At 35.6% G+C, this 16082-nt stretch overlaps 1 protein-coding gene across 2 annotated transcripts in view; it reads left to right on the forward strand.

Moving 5' to 3' along the window:
* Positions 1-16082, forward strand: part of CSMD3 (CUB and Sushi multiple domains 3) — a 1467857-nt gene that overhangs the window by 1056671 nt on the left and 395104 nt on the right. For both annotated transcript variants that reach the window (XM_027561290.1, XM_027561291.1), the window contains one exon: positions 11114-11270. In XM_027561290.1, the coding sequence (XP_027417091.1) occupies positions 11114-11270 (157 nt within the window). The remainder of the gene's footprint in view (positions 1-11113; positions 11271-16082) is intronic.

Raw genomic sequence — 16082 nt, forward strand, 5'->3', positions numbered from 1 at the left:
TTTCTGTTTAATGTCTTATTGTTTGGAATAAGGTCACATGCATTTGTTATGTGTATTACCTTGAGGAAGAATGGAATTCAGTAATGAGTGACAGTGTGAGGGGATTTGATGGTGAGAGACAAAGGAAGGCAGGAAAACTCAATGTCAAGCTCCGTAGTGGATTTAATTAAATAGTGGTTTTTCTTTCATGAGTGAAAGAATAAAAATATATATTCCCAGAATTTTTTTTAATTTTTATCTTTCCTAAAATAAATATGTTTTCCAAAGTTAAAAAGATTATTTACTAGATATTAACGTGGAAGCATACCAATTCAATCATCCTCCTACTAATAGTCTAACCTGGGATTTATTCTAAATTATTATTTTAAAATAACTTTGGTAAGTCACTCTATAGAGACAGTTGGGGGTGGGCTTTTAAACACTGTCTGTCTTCATGGTCTCTCCACCAATATAAAATATAAAATGCCTATATGTTATTCTTCTCAATAACCCCAAGAACAACTATCAGTTCAAAGATACCTACTGACACAGGCACAGTTAGGCATGCACAAGTAGACCGTGTACTTTGCAGTGGACAAATGATTAATTCTCAGAAACTGGTAAACCCAGAGTCCTCTCAGGATGGAAGGTAATTTGCCTAACTGCAAACTAACTCAACATTCAAAAAACTAGGATCATGGCATCCAGTCCCATCCCTTTCGAGTGTGTAATTTCCTCAGTTCTGTATCGTCACAACAAAAATTTGAAGCAATGGACCAGCATTACAGCCCTCAGACAGACCTTGGACAGACAGACTGTGTCACAGCTCTTAGACAGATCAGTGTTACAGATCCGTGTTACAGTTCAGTTTTATTTAGAAAATAAAGGAAAATATATCCTTGAGGCATGAGGGCATGCCGACCCAAAAGACGGGAAGAGTAGAGAGAGATCTAAGAGACAGAGAGAGAGCAAGAGAAAGACAGAGAGACAGAGAGAGAGTGAGAGAGACAGAGAGTGAGAGACAGAGAGCAAGAGAGAGACAGAGAGAGCGAGAGAAAGAGAGGAAGAGAGATCTGCCCCTTTGGCTCCTCTTTTTATATATTTTTTCTCCCCCACCCACTAGGCTTGCCCTATGTAAACTGGGCTAGCCAGGAGTGCTGTTTGTTCTACCTGAGGTCCTCACTCTGGTCCTCGGACTTTCCTTTGTTCTATTTTTGCAGGCTTTTCCCTTCCTTGTCTTTTAGCCACCACCATTCTGGACTCCTTTTTCCTATTCTAACTACCTAACAACTTCATGGCAAATAGATGGGGAAACACTGGAAACAGTGACAGACTTTATTTTCTTGGGCTCCAAAATCACTGCAGATGATGACTGCAGCCATGAAATGAAAAGACGTTTGCTCCTTGGGAGAAAAACTATGACCAACCTAGACAGCACATTAAATAGCAGAGATATTACCTTGCCAACAAAGGCCCTTCTAGTCAAAGCTATGGTTTTTTTTTCAGTAGTCATGTATTAATGTGAAACCTGGACCATAAAGAAATCTGGACCATATACTGAAGAATTGATGCCTTTGAACTGCGGTTTTGGAGAAGACTGTTGAGAGTCCCTTAGACTGCAAGAAGATCCAACAAGTCCATACTAAAGGAGATCAGTCCTGGGTGTTCATTGGAAAGACTGATGTTGAAGCTGAAACTCTGATACTTTGGACACCTGATGCAAAGAACTGATGCCTTGGAAAAGACCTCGATGCTGGGAAAGATTGAGGGCAGGAGGAGAAGGGGACAACAGAGGATGAGATGGTTGGATGGCATCACCGACTTGACGGACATGAGTTTTAGGAAGATCTGGGAATTGTTGAAGGACAGGGAAGCCTGGCGTGCCACAGTCCATGGGGTCACAAAGAATCAGACATGACTGAGTGACTGAACTGAACTGAACTGAATCCATCAGAGGCCATCCTCATCCACAGGACTTTCCAGTATTAAACTTAGTAATCACTTCTTTTGCTCCATTCCAACTAGGACATAGGAAGAAATAAGAAAAACAATTAGCCTATTACAGAACCTTTTATCCTTTGACTGAGAGCAAAGAACAAAACAAATAATAAAAAAAGTATGTATTTTAATCTATATCTCTATACACACACACACAACTTTCCTTTCTGAGAACCCATCATTTAGGTTGATTCTCATTTACTCACTCACCCACTTTCTCTCTCCCTCCTCCTCCTCATAAACACCTTAGTTATCTGAATATTCATTGGAAGAACTGATGATGAAGCTGAAACTCCAATACTTTGTCCACCTGATGCAAAGAGCTGACTCATTTGAAAAGACCCTGATGCTGGGAAAGATTGAGGGCAGGAGGAGAAGGGGACGACAGAGGATGAGATGGTTGGATGGCATCATCGACTCAATGGACATGGGTTTGGGTGAACTCCAGGAGTTGGTGATGGACAGGGAGGCCTGGCATATTGAGGTTCATGGAGTCGCAGAGTCAGACACGACTGAGCGACTGAACTGAACTGATCTATAACCAAACTAAGTTGAGTTTCAGTAGATCTAGGGAAAATTGATTCAGTTCATCTCCACCTGGGATTAAGGATTTTTATAAAGCTCTCCAGATTTTGTGATGACCAGCAGGTTTGGGAATTATGAATATATCTTTGTTTGGTTATATTACTTTCAGTAGGCAAGAATATTGAACTTCTCAATCCATCACTCAAACTATATAACTTAATTAATTATTTTTAATTAACATTTATAGATGGTGTTTATCATATGTAGGCTTTAAACAGTCAATAGTAAGTTGCTCTGCTTGTCAGCTGAATTGGACAAAATTTGAATACTAATCAGAACTACTATTTATGTTTTTGTTATCGCTGTATTTGTTTTTATTTTCAGAAAAAAGCTAAGCATTATGTTTAGATAAAGGAATGTAGCGGGGGGACAAAAGACAATCTCTTTACTATAGTTGGCATTCTGAAGTTTAAAGACTTATTTCTTATGCAGAAATAGAAAGTGAAGTTGAAAGTCGTCTCTGATTCTTTGCGACCCCATGGACTAAACAGCCCATGGAATTCTCTAGGCCAGAATACTGGAGTGGGTAGCCTATCCTTTCTCCAGAAGATCTTCCCAACCCAATAATCAAACCAGGGTCTACTGCATTGCAGGCAGATTCTTTATGAGCTGAGCTACCAGGGAAAATATCTGTATTTGACAACCAAATCACAGAGTGTTATTACTAGGCCTCATAAAACCCTTCCTATTTTCTTATACTGAGGATCACAGAAGTAAAATGATGTGTGACATGCCAGTCAGCTTTGAAGGTAGAGTTGGGACTTCAACAGAACCACAAAGCTAAGGCTCCTGAAAACCTGACCCTTCATTCCACTCCCAACTCCCTCACTGAAGCACACTAGCTCTTATAATTGATTACACATTATATAACTGTTGTAAAGACATATAAAGATCTGAGTACAAACAAATGTTCTCTTTTGTTACATATTATCTTTGGAGAGAACATTGTAGATTTGAAATATTTTGAAAAAATATTTTTTTTCAAAATTTGAGGTCTAACTCAACTCATTGCAAAAATTATATAAATTCTTAAGCAACCTATAAAACAAATGGCCAAATTGAAAATTCTAGTATCCATGAGCAGGAATAATTTGAAGGTTTGAATAATTATGCTCATGTACATGTGTAATTTCTCTCTTTTGATGTTACTTTTTTTGCTCTTGGGTTCAGATAATACCTTATTTGCTAATTCATTAGAGTAATGAGTGGGAATATACTTTCTAATACATATCTTATATCATTAGCAACAACAACAGCTTTGAGTATCCATAAGCAGATAATCACAATGGTGTGATCACTCACCTAGAGCCACATGTCCTGGAATGTGAAGTCAAATGGACCTTAGGAAGAATCACTATGAACAAAGCCAGTGGAGGTGATGGAATTCCAGTTGAGCTATTTCAAATTCTGAAAGATGATTCTGTCAAAGTGCTGCACTCAATATGCCAGCAAACTTAGAAAACTCAGCACTGGCCACTGGACTGGAAAAAGTCAGTTTTCATTCCAATCCCAAAGAAAGGCAATGCCAAAGAATGTGCAAACTACCACACAGTTGCACTCATCTCACATGCTAGCAAAGTAATGCTCAAAATTCTCCAAGCCAGGCTTCAGCAATACGTGAACTGTGAATTTCCAGATGTGCAAGCTGGATTTAGAAAAGGCAGAGGAACCAGAAGTCAAATTGCCAACATCTGTTCAGTCATTGCAAAAGCAAGAGAGTTCCAGAAAAATATATATTTCTGCTTTATTGACTTTTCCAAAGCCTTTGATTGTGGATCACCACCAACTGTGGAAAATTCTGAAAGAGATGGGAATACCAGACAACCTGACCTGCCTCTTGAGAAACCTGTATGCAGGTCAGGAAGCAACAGTTAAAACTGGACATAGAACAGCAGACTGGTTCCAAATAGGAAAAGGAGTACGTCAAGGCTGTATATTGTCACCCTGCTTATTTAACTTACATGCAGAGTACATCTTGAGAAACACTGGGCTGGAGGAAGCACAAGCTGGAATCAAGATTGCCAGGAGAAATATCAATAACCTCAGATATGCAGATGACACCACCCTTATGGCAGAAAGTAAAGAACTAAAGAGCCTCTTGAAAGTGAAAGAGGAGAGTGAAAAAGTCAGTGTAAAGCTCAACATTCAGAAAACTAAGATCATGGCATCCAGTCCCATCACTTCATGGCAAATAGATGGAGAAACAGTGGAAACAGTGACAGACTTTATATTTTGCGCTCCAAAATCACTACAGATGGTGAATGTAGCCATTTAATTAAAAGACACTTGTTCTTTGGGAGGAAAGTTATGACCAACCTAGACAGCATATTAAAAAGCTTTACGTTACTTTACCAAGAAACGTCCATTCTAGTCAAGGTTATAGTTTTTCCAGTGGTCATGTATGAATGTGAGAGTTGGACTATAAAGAAGGCTGAGCACCAAAGAATTGATGCTTTTGAACTGTGGTGTTGGAGAAGACTCTTGAGAGTCCCTTGGACTGCGATGAGATCCAACCAATCCATCCTAAAGGAGATCAGTCCTGGGTGTTCACTCGAAGGACTGATGCTGAAGCTGAAACTCCAGTACTTTGGCCACCTGATGCGAAGAACCGACTCCTTGGAAAAGACCCTGATGCTGGGAAAGATTGAAAGTGGGATGAGAAGGGGACAACTGAGGATGAGATGGCTGGATGGCATCACCGACTCAATGGACATGAGTTTGAGTAAACTCTGGTTAGTTGGTGATAAACAGGGAGGCCTGGCATGCTGCAGTCCTTGGCGTCTCAAAGAGTTGGACAGGACTAAGCAACTGAACTGAACTGAACTGAACTGACTGAAGCAGTTCATCATAATAGAGTTTGACCTTTTAGAAATAGGATGATCTGTACACCATAACAAATGTCAAACCCTGATTCGTTACAAAAGGTTTGATAATTGAAACATGGCAATATTAAGTTCTCATCTGTTCTTGTGTAAGACTACCAAATTAATTGCAATTTTATAACAAATTAGTCTTTTCAAAGAGCTTCATTAATGTTATTAAAGCTTGCAATACCTTTCACAATATTAATTCTGGAGAAGACTTGAATTCTACATTTGACATAAAAGTAATTCATTATCTGCATTAAGCACTAAATAGGTGAGACTATTCCTGTGCGGGCGTGGGAGCGCTCAAGTCCTCTCTGAGTTTCTGTATGCTATTACAGTTTCCTTATTCTTTTTAGCTTTCTAAATTTCTGAAAACTAAAAACAGATGTTAAGACATATCTCAAAAATAATAACGTCATTTAGAAAAAGAAAAAAAATAAGCTCAAATAAATAAAAATATTCTTAAATATCCTGATTTTAAATAGAAAAGAAATGAGAAATAATAACCTCAACGTTTCTATGAGATTCTGATCAAACCTGACATAATCACTCTGTACCATAAATTTATTATAAAATGTAAGACATATTTTGTTTGTTTTATTTTCTTATTTGTATGTTTGCATTCATATACATTTCAAACATAATTAGTCTTTGACTATATACACTGATTTTTCCTTCCTTGTTGCTTTTATGTGTTCATATATATTTGAATACACTGAAGTATTTTATTTACAGGTTAAACAGCATTGACTTGATCATAACTATAAAACTCTTCTCTTTTTTTAAAGCCTTCTAATTAACAGTTGCTTTTCATTTTGACCTAAGAATTTATATACACTTCCAAAATTTCATAGCTGAATGATCACACTTCATTTAATTTTGATAATTATAGCGGTGCTTCTGCATTATTTGTTTTCTGCCTTTTGACTTTACATTGTTAAATAAATGGTAGTTAGCTTTGGTGCTAAATTAGATTCTCCCAGCTGAGTTTAAGATAATTATTTTCGTTTGAAAATTTAGCTCCTTTTTCATAAATTCTTCTTCAAAGATTATTTAGAAATCATTTCTTAAATAAAGTTTCTTTTGAAAAAGCAAAATTGCTTCTGTCTTGAAAAAAGTAATATAAATAAATATCTCTTATGGCAGACAATTGGGTTATTTTTAAAATTTTTCTTAGGGTTATATATGTGGAGTGAAATAAGGGTATCTGCTATTGTTAAACTCTTATTATTATTATTACCACTGAAAATTTGAGGAAAAAAATTAGGAGAGACATTTTTTAAAGTTAAAAGTAAATTTCAATTTCCATTTACTCAATTGCAACTATTATTTATTTATATTTCCCCTTTATTTGGTTGTTTTTGACAAACTGAAAGTTCTTAAAATGTATCCACACTTGAAAGCAGAACTAGTTGAATCCAAGAAAACTTATTTATATTTAACATATGAATGAAATTATATGTTTGTTAGCAGTAAGAGAAATAAAAGGAAAAAATTCTATGTGGTTGTGTTAGTCACTCAAGTCGTGTCCAACTTTTATGACCCCATGTCCATGGCATTCTCCAGGCAAGAATACTGGAGTGAGTTGCCATTCCCTTCTCCAGGGGGTCTTACCGACCCAGGAAATGAACCCAGGTCTTCTGCATTGTAGAAGGATTCTTTCCCATCTGAGCTATCGGGGAAGCCTATCCTATGTGGTTACTTTGACAGTATTAACTACAAATTAGGTCCACTGGGTCAGTTGGTTACATGGTTTGATTGTGATTGTGTACCTCCAACCACAGGACTTATAAGCTACAGCATATATAGAGTCATAATATAACTGTATTCAGAAGTCGATTTATGAGCACATTGGACATTTGAAACTCAAACACAAAGGTTGTTTTTCCTGACAAGCAATGTTTCTTTGTCTCTGAATTATTCCTCATGAGTGCTATTCTTAAGAAATGAAAAGTTGACTCTTATGTACTCAGACAAACAAACAAAAATATTCCTGACCTAACAACCTCAGCATTTGCTTTGGCTTTGTTGAAGACAAATTCTTGCTGATAACTAACAGAACTATATTTGTATGATTAATTAGATTCCAAGAGGGGTTCCTGGTACTGCCATATAATTTTAAGGAATTATCCATACAGCCCTTTATCGAGAAGTCAAATATTCCTTAAATAGTCAACACATTTAAAAAAAAAATGACAGAAAGACCTTTTGAAAAGAAAAGGGAGACCAGTAAGATGTTTGCTGTTAGAAATTTAGTGAGCATGTTGAATTGATTTTATGACTCACTTCCTCTATTTCTCACTCATAAGAAATATGATTCCACTTCCTTTTCATTGGTAATAAAACAAATAAATAAATTTGTGGAGGCTGGATGGTTGTAATATGAAGCTTTAGATTAACACAGGCACAAAGGGAGAGAGCAGGAAATGCCTAGGTACTGGAGACTTCACAACATCTGGGCAGAAAAGTTATAAAATGTTGTTAGAAAAGAATACTAGGGGCTCTGAACAAAGCTACATTTATAAAGCATGTTAAATAAAAGCATTGTTGTCTTTGGGATATTTAAAACCTATATCTTTAATAAGAAAATATAAAACTATAAGTTTAGTTCAGTTGCTTAGTCATGTCCGAATCTGTGACCCCATGGACTGCAGCATGCCAGACTTCCCTGTCCATCACCAACTCCCAGAGCTTCCTCAAACTCATGTCCATCAACTTGGTGATGCTATCCAAACATCTCATCTTCTGTCATCCCCTTGTCCTCTTGCCTTCAGTCTTTCCCAGCATCAGGGTCTTTTCCAATGAGTCAGCTTGTTGTATCAGGTGGCCAAAGTATCAGAGCTTCATCTTCAGCATCGGTACTTCCAATGAATATTTAGGACTGATTTCCTTTGGGATGGACTGGTTTGATCTTCTTGTAGTCCAAGGGACTCTCAAGAGTCTTCTCTAACACCGCAGTTCAAAAGCATCCATTCTAGGGCACTCAGCTTTCTTTATAGTCCAACTCTCACATCCTTACATAACCACTAGAAAAACCATAGCTTTTACTAGGTGGACCTTTGTCAGCAATGTAATGTCTCAGCTTTTTAATATGCTGCCTAGGTTGGCCATAGCGTTTCTTCCAAGGAGTGAGCGTCTTTTAATTTCATGGCTACAGTCACCATTTGCAGTGATTTTGGAGCACAAGAAAATAAAGTCTGTCACTGTTTCCATTGTTTCCCCATCTATTTGCCATGAAGTGATGGGACCAGATGCCATGATCTTAGTTTTTGAATGTTGAGTTTTAAGCCAGCTTTTTCACTCTCCTCTTTTGCTTTCATAAAGAGTCTCTTTAGTTCCTCTTCACTTTCTACCATAAGGGTGATGTCATCTGCGTATCTGAGGTTATTGATATTTCTCCCAACAATCTTGATATGATAATGCAATTTGAGTACCAAAAACAGAGACTGGGGAAAGAAAGGGAAGAAGGCAAAGACAGACAGACAGACTGACTTTCTAGAACTTGACTGTCCTATTAGTAGAACTTAAAATTTAAGATTTTAATAGAAGGTATAAAAAGAGATTAGTTACTGTTGAAAATTCAATTGTTAATGTGAAAGTTCCAGTGGAAGATAAGCTATAATATAGAGGGAATATAGATAAATTTCAGAAGAAAAACATGTAAAAGAATTGCAATGCAATTTGGAGACTGAATATGTAAATAATAGGCATTCAAAATGGAAATAAAGTAATAAAATATACAGGGAATAATTAAATAAACCAAAACTCAAGAACATTTCCTTGGATTGAAGAATACCTTGAATCCACTGATCAAAAATCTCACTATTTTATTTGAATAAATTAGATTTTGAAATATAGTAATTTTTTATAATCTAATTTTCTAATATAAACATAATCTAAAACCTTATAGGGATAATTTGATAAAAAGAAAAAAGTTATACATTAGCTTTTAGTTACAAATTTTAGAAAACATTATAAATAGGTAATCAAGTTAAATCCAACCATTTAGCACAAGAAACATATATCATACAAATTAATGTAGTGATAATAAAACTTCCATCATGTACCATCTAAGTATCATCTCTTAGGTGACATGAACATAATGGGGGAACATTGGTGCTTTGGCAAGATCACCAGATCAGAAGTTTAGTGACATAATTTTTACTCTTATGATAGGTCAGAAGTAAGAAAGTTTTGGCAAAATACAAGTAACTTTCAGAAGTATTTTCAAATTTTTCTATTTGTTATCATTTGCAGAAGGAGCCCCCAGATTCAACTTCATAAAACTAAGTACTGTGGAATGAGATTTGTCAGTTAGAGTTGGTCTTTGTAGGTCAACAAATCATCGTCATCGAGGTTTTATCAACTCTAAGGACTAATTTTCACACTGTTGGGAATAATAGCTACCACACTAAAAATGCATGCCTTAAAAAAGAATGGCAATATGCAGTGTTGGCAAATCCTCAGTTTAATTACTGTACACTTTTTGGAAAATAATCTGACAATACACCTACATTTGAGCACCCAAATTCAATGTATTAAATATATGAAACCTTTCTTACTGAAATACAAGTACCAAAGAGAAATGTGAGATAATATGTAAAAGGTGTTTTTTTCAGGATCACTTTTAGTGGCAAAAATGTTTGTTAATATAGGAATGTTAATTGTTAATATAGGAATGGTAAAGCAAGTTGTGATAGTGTAGTGGATGAAATATTACCCAGTTCTTAAAAGCAAGAATTTATATCTACTGACGTGAAGAAATGTCTATAAGGCTTTGAAAAGATAAAGCAAATTAGAGGACAATGAGAAGCTACACCTTCAGAAGAATGGGAATGAGGTAGGGATCTTAGGGAAAGTATCAGTTTTGTTTTGTATTTTTTGCCTTGTTAAATCAGTTTCTAAAAGCATTTAGCACCGTTTTAGCATTTTTAAAGTGTCAAAAATTAAATAAGTTAAAAGGTGTGGATAAATAGAATGTACAAAGAAGCAAGTATATTTTATATTAATCATGTTATTAGAAAACCAGGTGTTTGGTGCCCTTGAGAAAGTTCAGAACAACAACCAACCAATCAATGCTCAATTTTAAATTGTCTGCCATAAAAAAACATTGTTTTTAAAATAAAAGCAAAAACTTTATAACATGAGTTTGAGTGTTACTTAGTGTCTGCTGCTGCTAAGTTGCTTCAGTCATGTCTGACTCTGTGGGACCCCAGAGATGACAGCCCACCAGGCTCCCCCGTCCCTGGGATTCTCCAGGCAAAAACACTGGAGTGGGTTGTCATTTCCTTCTTCAATGCATGAAACTGAAAAGAGAAAGTGAAGTCGTTCAGTCGTGTTGGACTCTTAGCGACCCCATGGACTGCAGCCTACCAGGTTCCTCCGTCCATAGGATTTTCCAGGCAAGAGTACTGGAGTGGGGTGCCATTGCCTTCTCCAGTTACTTTTAGTGTCTACTGAGCTTGAAATAGTAAAATTATCCATGTGGAGTCTTAACTCTCTTACTTGTAACTTGTAACTCTTAATTGTAAAATCAATTAATGATATATGAGGTTTTTCTTGGGAAACATGTAATGACTTGAATTGGGGAGTGTAATCACTCATTTTCTTCATAAATATAAATACATGCTCAGAATTGTTTATTATTTACACATTTTCATTTTAATTTTAAATATATTTTGCAGATTTATGATGGAAAAGATAAAACAACTCATCTCCTAGGTGCTTTTACTGGTGCGTCTATGCGAGGACTGACACTTAGTAGTACTTCAAACCAGCTCTGGTTAGAATTTAATTCTGATTCTGAAGGGACGGATGAAGGCTTTCAACTTGTCTATACCAGTAAGTATTTTGGGAGAAAAAAAATTGGCCAAACACTGATGCTAAATATTTATTAGTAATTGCAATACACCACATGAAGTAATATTCAACATTTGATTATCAATTTGAAGTTTACAACTCCCTTCCATGTATATTTGACCCTAACAACTTCAAAAATTACAGGTAATCTAGCTATTACTATTTTATTGTTGAAACAATAGGTTCAGAAAGTTTAAGTAATATGTGACTTTGAACTTATTTATTTATGTACTTTAAAATAACAATATTCTCCCCATGAAATATTTAAGAAGTACAATTAAACTTTTTAATAAATGGGAACACAGTGCTTGAGCTCCTACCTGTCACTGCAAAACATACACAGTATATGTGTATTAGTTATAGTTAGCCAGCCCTTACTGAAAACTGGATGGTTTCAGATGATTTTACACTGAAGAATAGCTAAGATTTTAGTTTGTTTTGCTTTTTTGTTAAATTGTCTTGTTAAAAATAAATTTATATAGAACTATTGTGCTATACTCAAATCAACTTACTGACACTTAAACAGGTAGAAGCTCATAGACTGAGAATCATTGAAAACCATAAGTGGGTTACATCAATTGTTATATGAACAAAATGAATTTATTTACCAGTATCATAATAAGAAGTAGACTAATTATATAAATGAGAATTAAATTGTAGTCTTTACTGTTAGAATATTTGAAAAAATCAAAATAGTTCTATAAAGTTTCTCAAGAAGTCAGGTGAATGAAAATTCTTACAGAAATTGGAAAGTTGAAAAGGTTACAGCATCAAAGATATTCACATGGGATTCAAAAGGTAATTGGAATCAAATTATTGTTTGTGAAAATACAGTCAAGAGACATAGTACTGAGATATGATTCTTTCTCCTTGTTTATTTCAAGTTTTTTTTTTTTTTCCTTACCTGTGCTAGAATTGTTACATCATTAACACAAGTTAAATTAACAAAATGATGTTTAATACATATTTTTAAACCCTGAGAACTGTTGTATATACTGTGATTTCCTGTGAATTGCTCCCAAAGACAAATGAAAATCCAAGCAAATTGTGTTTACAGATAGTTCTTTGTGATGGACTAAAAGTAACAGTGCTGTGGCTTATTGCTCAAATATAATCGCTGCCATGTGCTCAGAAGGGCAAATGTTTCTTAATCTGCTTTCCTCTTTCCTTTTTTTTTTTTCTCTGACAGGGCTAGTGACATTTTTCAAGTCATGGCTCTGTGTTTACATAATGGTCTTTCTTTGTTCTGCATCATTTTATATTTCTCTTTGTCTAAAATTTCAATGAGGTTAAAAAAGGAAACCTAAATTTCCTTTTCTAGTATTTAAATTCTATGTAACGTGAGATTATTGATGCAAAGATACTGGATTTTGTAGCCATACCTGAATTTGAAATTGTATAGGATGCTCAGGAGACTGGAATGAGTAAAATCATTGACTTCTTTGTCATTGCTGTGAACTACTGCTTGTGCTTATCAAAGAAAAAGAAAGAAAGAAACGCTTAAAAAGAAAATACTTGAAGTTATTTTTTTTTCTTAATGATTCTGGCTGTTCATTAAAGGATGTGCATCATTATGAAGATGGAAGGCTGTAGAATTGGGAAAAGAGTATAAAAGCAATTATTTTTTTAAAAAAGGGCAGACATACATCTATAAATATTTTTCAGTCTCAGAACTGAAACTAAAATGTTTCAATCTCAAATCTGGAATTAAATGTTTATAATCTACTTCAAAGGTGTCTCTGAATATTCACCAGGTCAGTAAATGCTTCTAAGATTTTCTGATTCAATGGCTATGTGCTAAGCTCCTTTGTTGAGGAAGGCCCTGGAAGTAGTGGCACATCAGCTATTAACTGTATTTGTTCCTAAGTGTCACTTCTGAGTTTTACAATGGCAGCCTTTCTATGAGCATATACCTGCAATGATCTTAATAGTTAACCATGCATTTCCTATCTTTGAAGGAAGTTACTTCTCATTCTCCAAGTATACTTTGGTTTCCAGCCTTAGAATCCTGTACCCAGGCTTCTTTTTTCTTTCAGTATGCCCCATCCACCTGTGGCATCAATTGAACTGTTCAGCTTCAAGACCATTTCAAACATTTCCCTATTAGGCTTACCCTGACTCCTTCAACCGCAGTTAGTCTACTTTTTAACACTTCTTTTGAAGTAGTCTATATCCACAGCTATATAGCTCTTATCACATGGTATTGTGATTATGTTTTTTGTTTGTTTTGGTTTTCTTTCAAGCATATTATGCATAATTCTTCATGAGGCCATTTCACTTCATAATGCCTTTAGTCAGTTTTAGATCAATTGCAGCTTTCCACATATATTGGTAAATTAACATGTACTCTGAATACTGATTTTATAAAGTGTTTTTTTTTGTGTGATATAGAAGATTCTACTAGGCCACATATTGTATATTCCATAAATTCTTAGATGGAGTAATTAACTTCTGAACACAAGAGAATTTGCTAAAGTGTGCAGACATGGGGGAAAATGGAAAAGAATATGTTTTGTGTTTGGATCCCTGTGTCCAGTTATTTCTAATCCCACCTCTGCCATTCTGTGGTATGTTCCCCTTAAAATTATTCCACCTTTGTTTCTGGAATATCTGAGAGAACACTATGAGATGCAGAGGAGTTCTAGTATTCATATTCAGAGGATTTAGAGGCAGTAGAGAGGAAATTTGGCTAGGGCAGATCAGGTTAGGATTCATGAATGAGGTAGTATTAAAGATTGTGTTGGTGGATCACAGAAAGAAATGGTGACTGTATTCCAGGCAAAGAGAACAGGATAAAGAAAAGCACCGAGATTAGAAAGAGCAGGCTAAATAAGCACATTCAAGGCAAATAGAGTAAATAACTTAATTCAGATTAATCCCATTTGCCTAGCTTCTCACAATTCTAGGTTTAGCATAAGCAGGCTTTTTATGATTATCCTTATCTAATTACACCTGGTCTATGTAATGATAGTCATAGAATTGCATTTGGCTGAGATTAAAATGAAGAGATATTTTAGAACAAGCTTTTAGGTTATATTTTACTTCAACTGTCTTATTGGTCCATTCATTATGTAATCACTAGGAATAGCAAATGGACTAGTAGAAACAGTTGAGATGCTGCTTTTGGCTTCAAGGTAAACCTAGGGCCTTCCCAGAGAGTGTGCCTGCCAAGCAGGAGATGGAGGTTTGATCCCTGCGTTGGGAAAATCCCCTAGAAAAGAAAATGGCAACCCACTGAAGTGTTCTTGCCTGGGAAATACCATGGAGGAACCTGGTGGGCTATAGTCCATGGAGCAGCAAAGAGTCGGACACAACTTAGCAAATAAACAGCAGCAGCAGTAGTAAACTTAACCATGGCTTAAACAGCCAGGATTTATGTTAATTATATAAGACCTGTGAAGAGAAAAAAGGTAAGCAGGTCCTGATTCAGTTGCTAAACCTAGGTTACAAGGAGCCATGCTCCATTTTTGTTATGGCATTCCTAGTTTGTTCACTTCTTGTTCTCATGATTGTTGTGACATGGTCACAAGATGGCTGCTTTAACACTGGGCATATTCAAGGCAAAAAGAAGGAGGTACTGTTTATCGTATATGTCCCTTTCATCAGGAGTACAAAATTTGTGTCAGACATTCTGTTATCCTTCTTTGTCCAAAATAGGGCTATATGGATAAATTTCCCAGCAAGGAAAGCTGGAAAAATGAAGTATTTGTCAGACTAAATTATTGGATTATTATTTGACTATCATGATATACTACTGCCTGATATGCTTCAGTTATTGCTGGAAGCAAAATCAAGATTTTGTTCATGAGGGAGAAGAAAAGATATACTGAGAAGACAGTGTACAGTGTCTCCTACGATGCACAGCTGTAACAGATATTCCAAAAAAAAAAATAAGTTAAAAGATATCGTATTAATAGATGCCTCTATGATTAGTGGTGTCAGGAAAGTACAGAGACCCTTGAGTGCCTAAAAAGGAAAAGCATTTGGTTCACCCATTATTAACAGTTTTAGTTATACTCTACTAAGAAGACCATGAGTTTCTCTGTCTTTCCTTCACCAATAAATAAATTATAACACACCTGGTATGAAAATGCTACACCACATTTGAAGGAAGAAAATGTCCCATTCCTTTACGTTTCTGAAGCAAATTAAATCTTTTCAGTCTTCATCCTTTAGAGTTGTCAAGAATAATCTTACTTAGTTTTTTGTACAGATAACCTTCTTCTCCAAAATTAGTTTCTTAGTCAACTCTAGTTTGATTTAGAGAAATGAAGCGTGGATGGCCACATGGGTTGGATATAAAACATCTGTGACAAACTTGGTCAGACCTTGACTAACATTAGGGAATCCAATTGCTCTTCCATCCCTCCAGCCTCTCAGAATTAACTCCCTCCTTGAATTAGACCACTCTTCCGTTCTTTTCAGAAATGGCTAATAATTATGCTTGCCCTTGAGAAATCTGAAACTTATTACAACCAGTTCTAGATGAGACATATTTTCAGGTGCTTTATACAACACAAATTAATTAAATCTGTAGTTGTGTTTTCCTGGACAGTGTAGGGGAGTACAGTAAGAGAAAATTACCATTGCCTTCTTCTAAAGTTAGAAGAGCAGATCAGAAATTAGCATCTCAATACAATATCCTCCATAATACATCACTCTGCTCTGGATAATTCAATAATAGAAGTTAGCAGAACTTAATAGGTTACTCTAGCCAGATCCCCTCAGCCCCTCAATACACATTCAAGAATGCATTCCTTAATCTGATGTCTTTCACTGTATTTCTCTCTGAAG

The sequence above is a fragment of the Bos indicus x Bos taurus genome, chromosome 14 (genome assembly GCF_003369695.1).
Source record: "Bos indicus x Bos taurus breed Angus x Brahman F1 hybrid chromosome 14, Bos_hybrid_MaternalHap_v2.0, whole genome shotgun sequence".
Taxonomy (NCBI): Eukaryota; Metazoa; Chordata; class Mammalia; order Artiodactyla; family Bovidae; genus Bos; species Bos indicus x Bos taurus.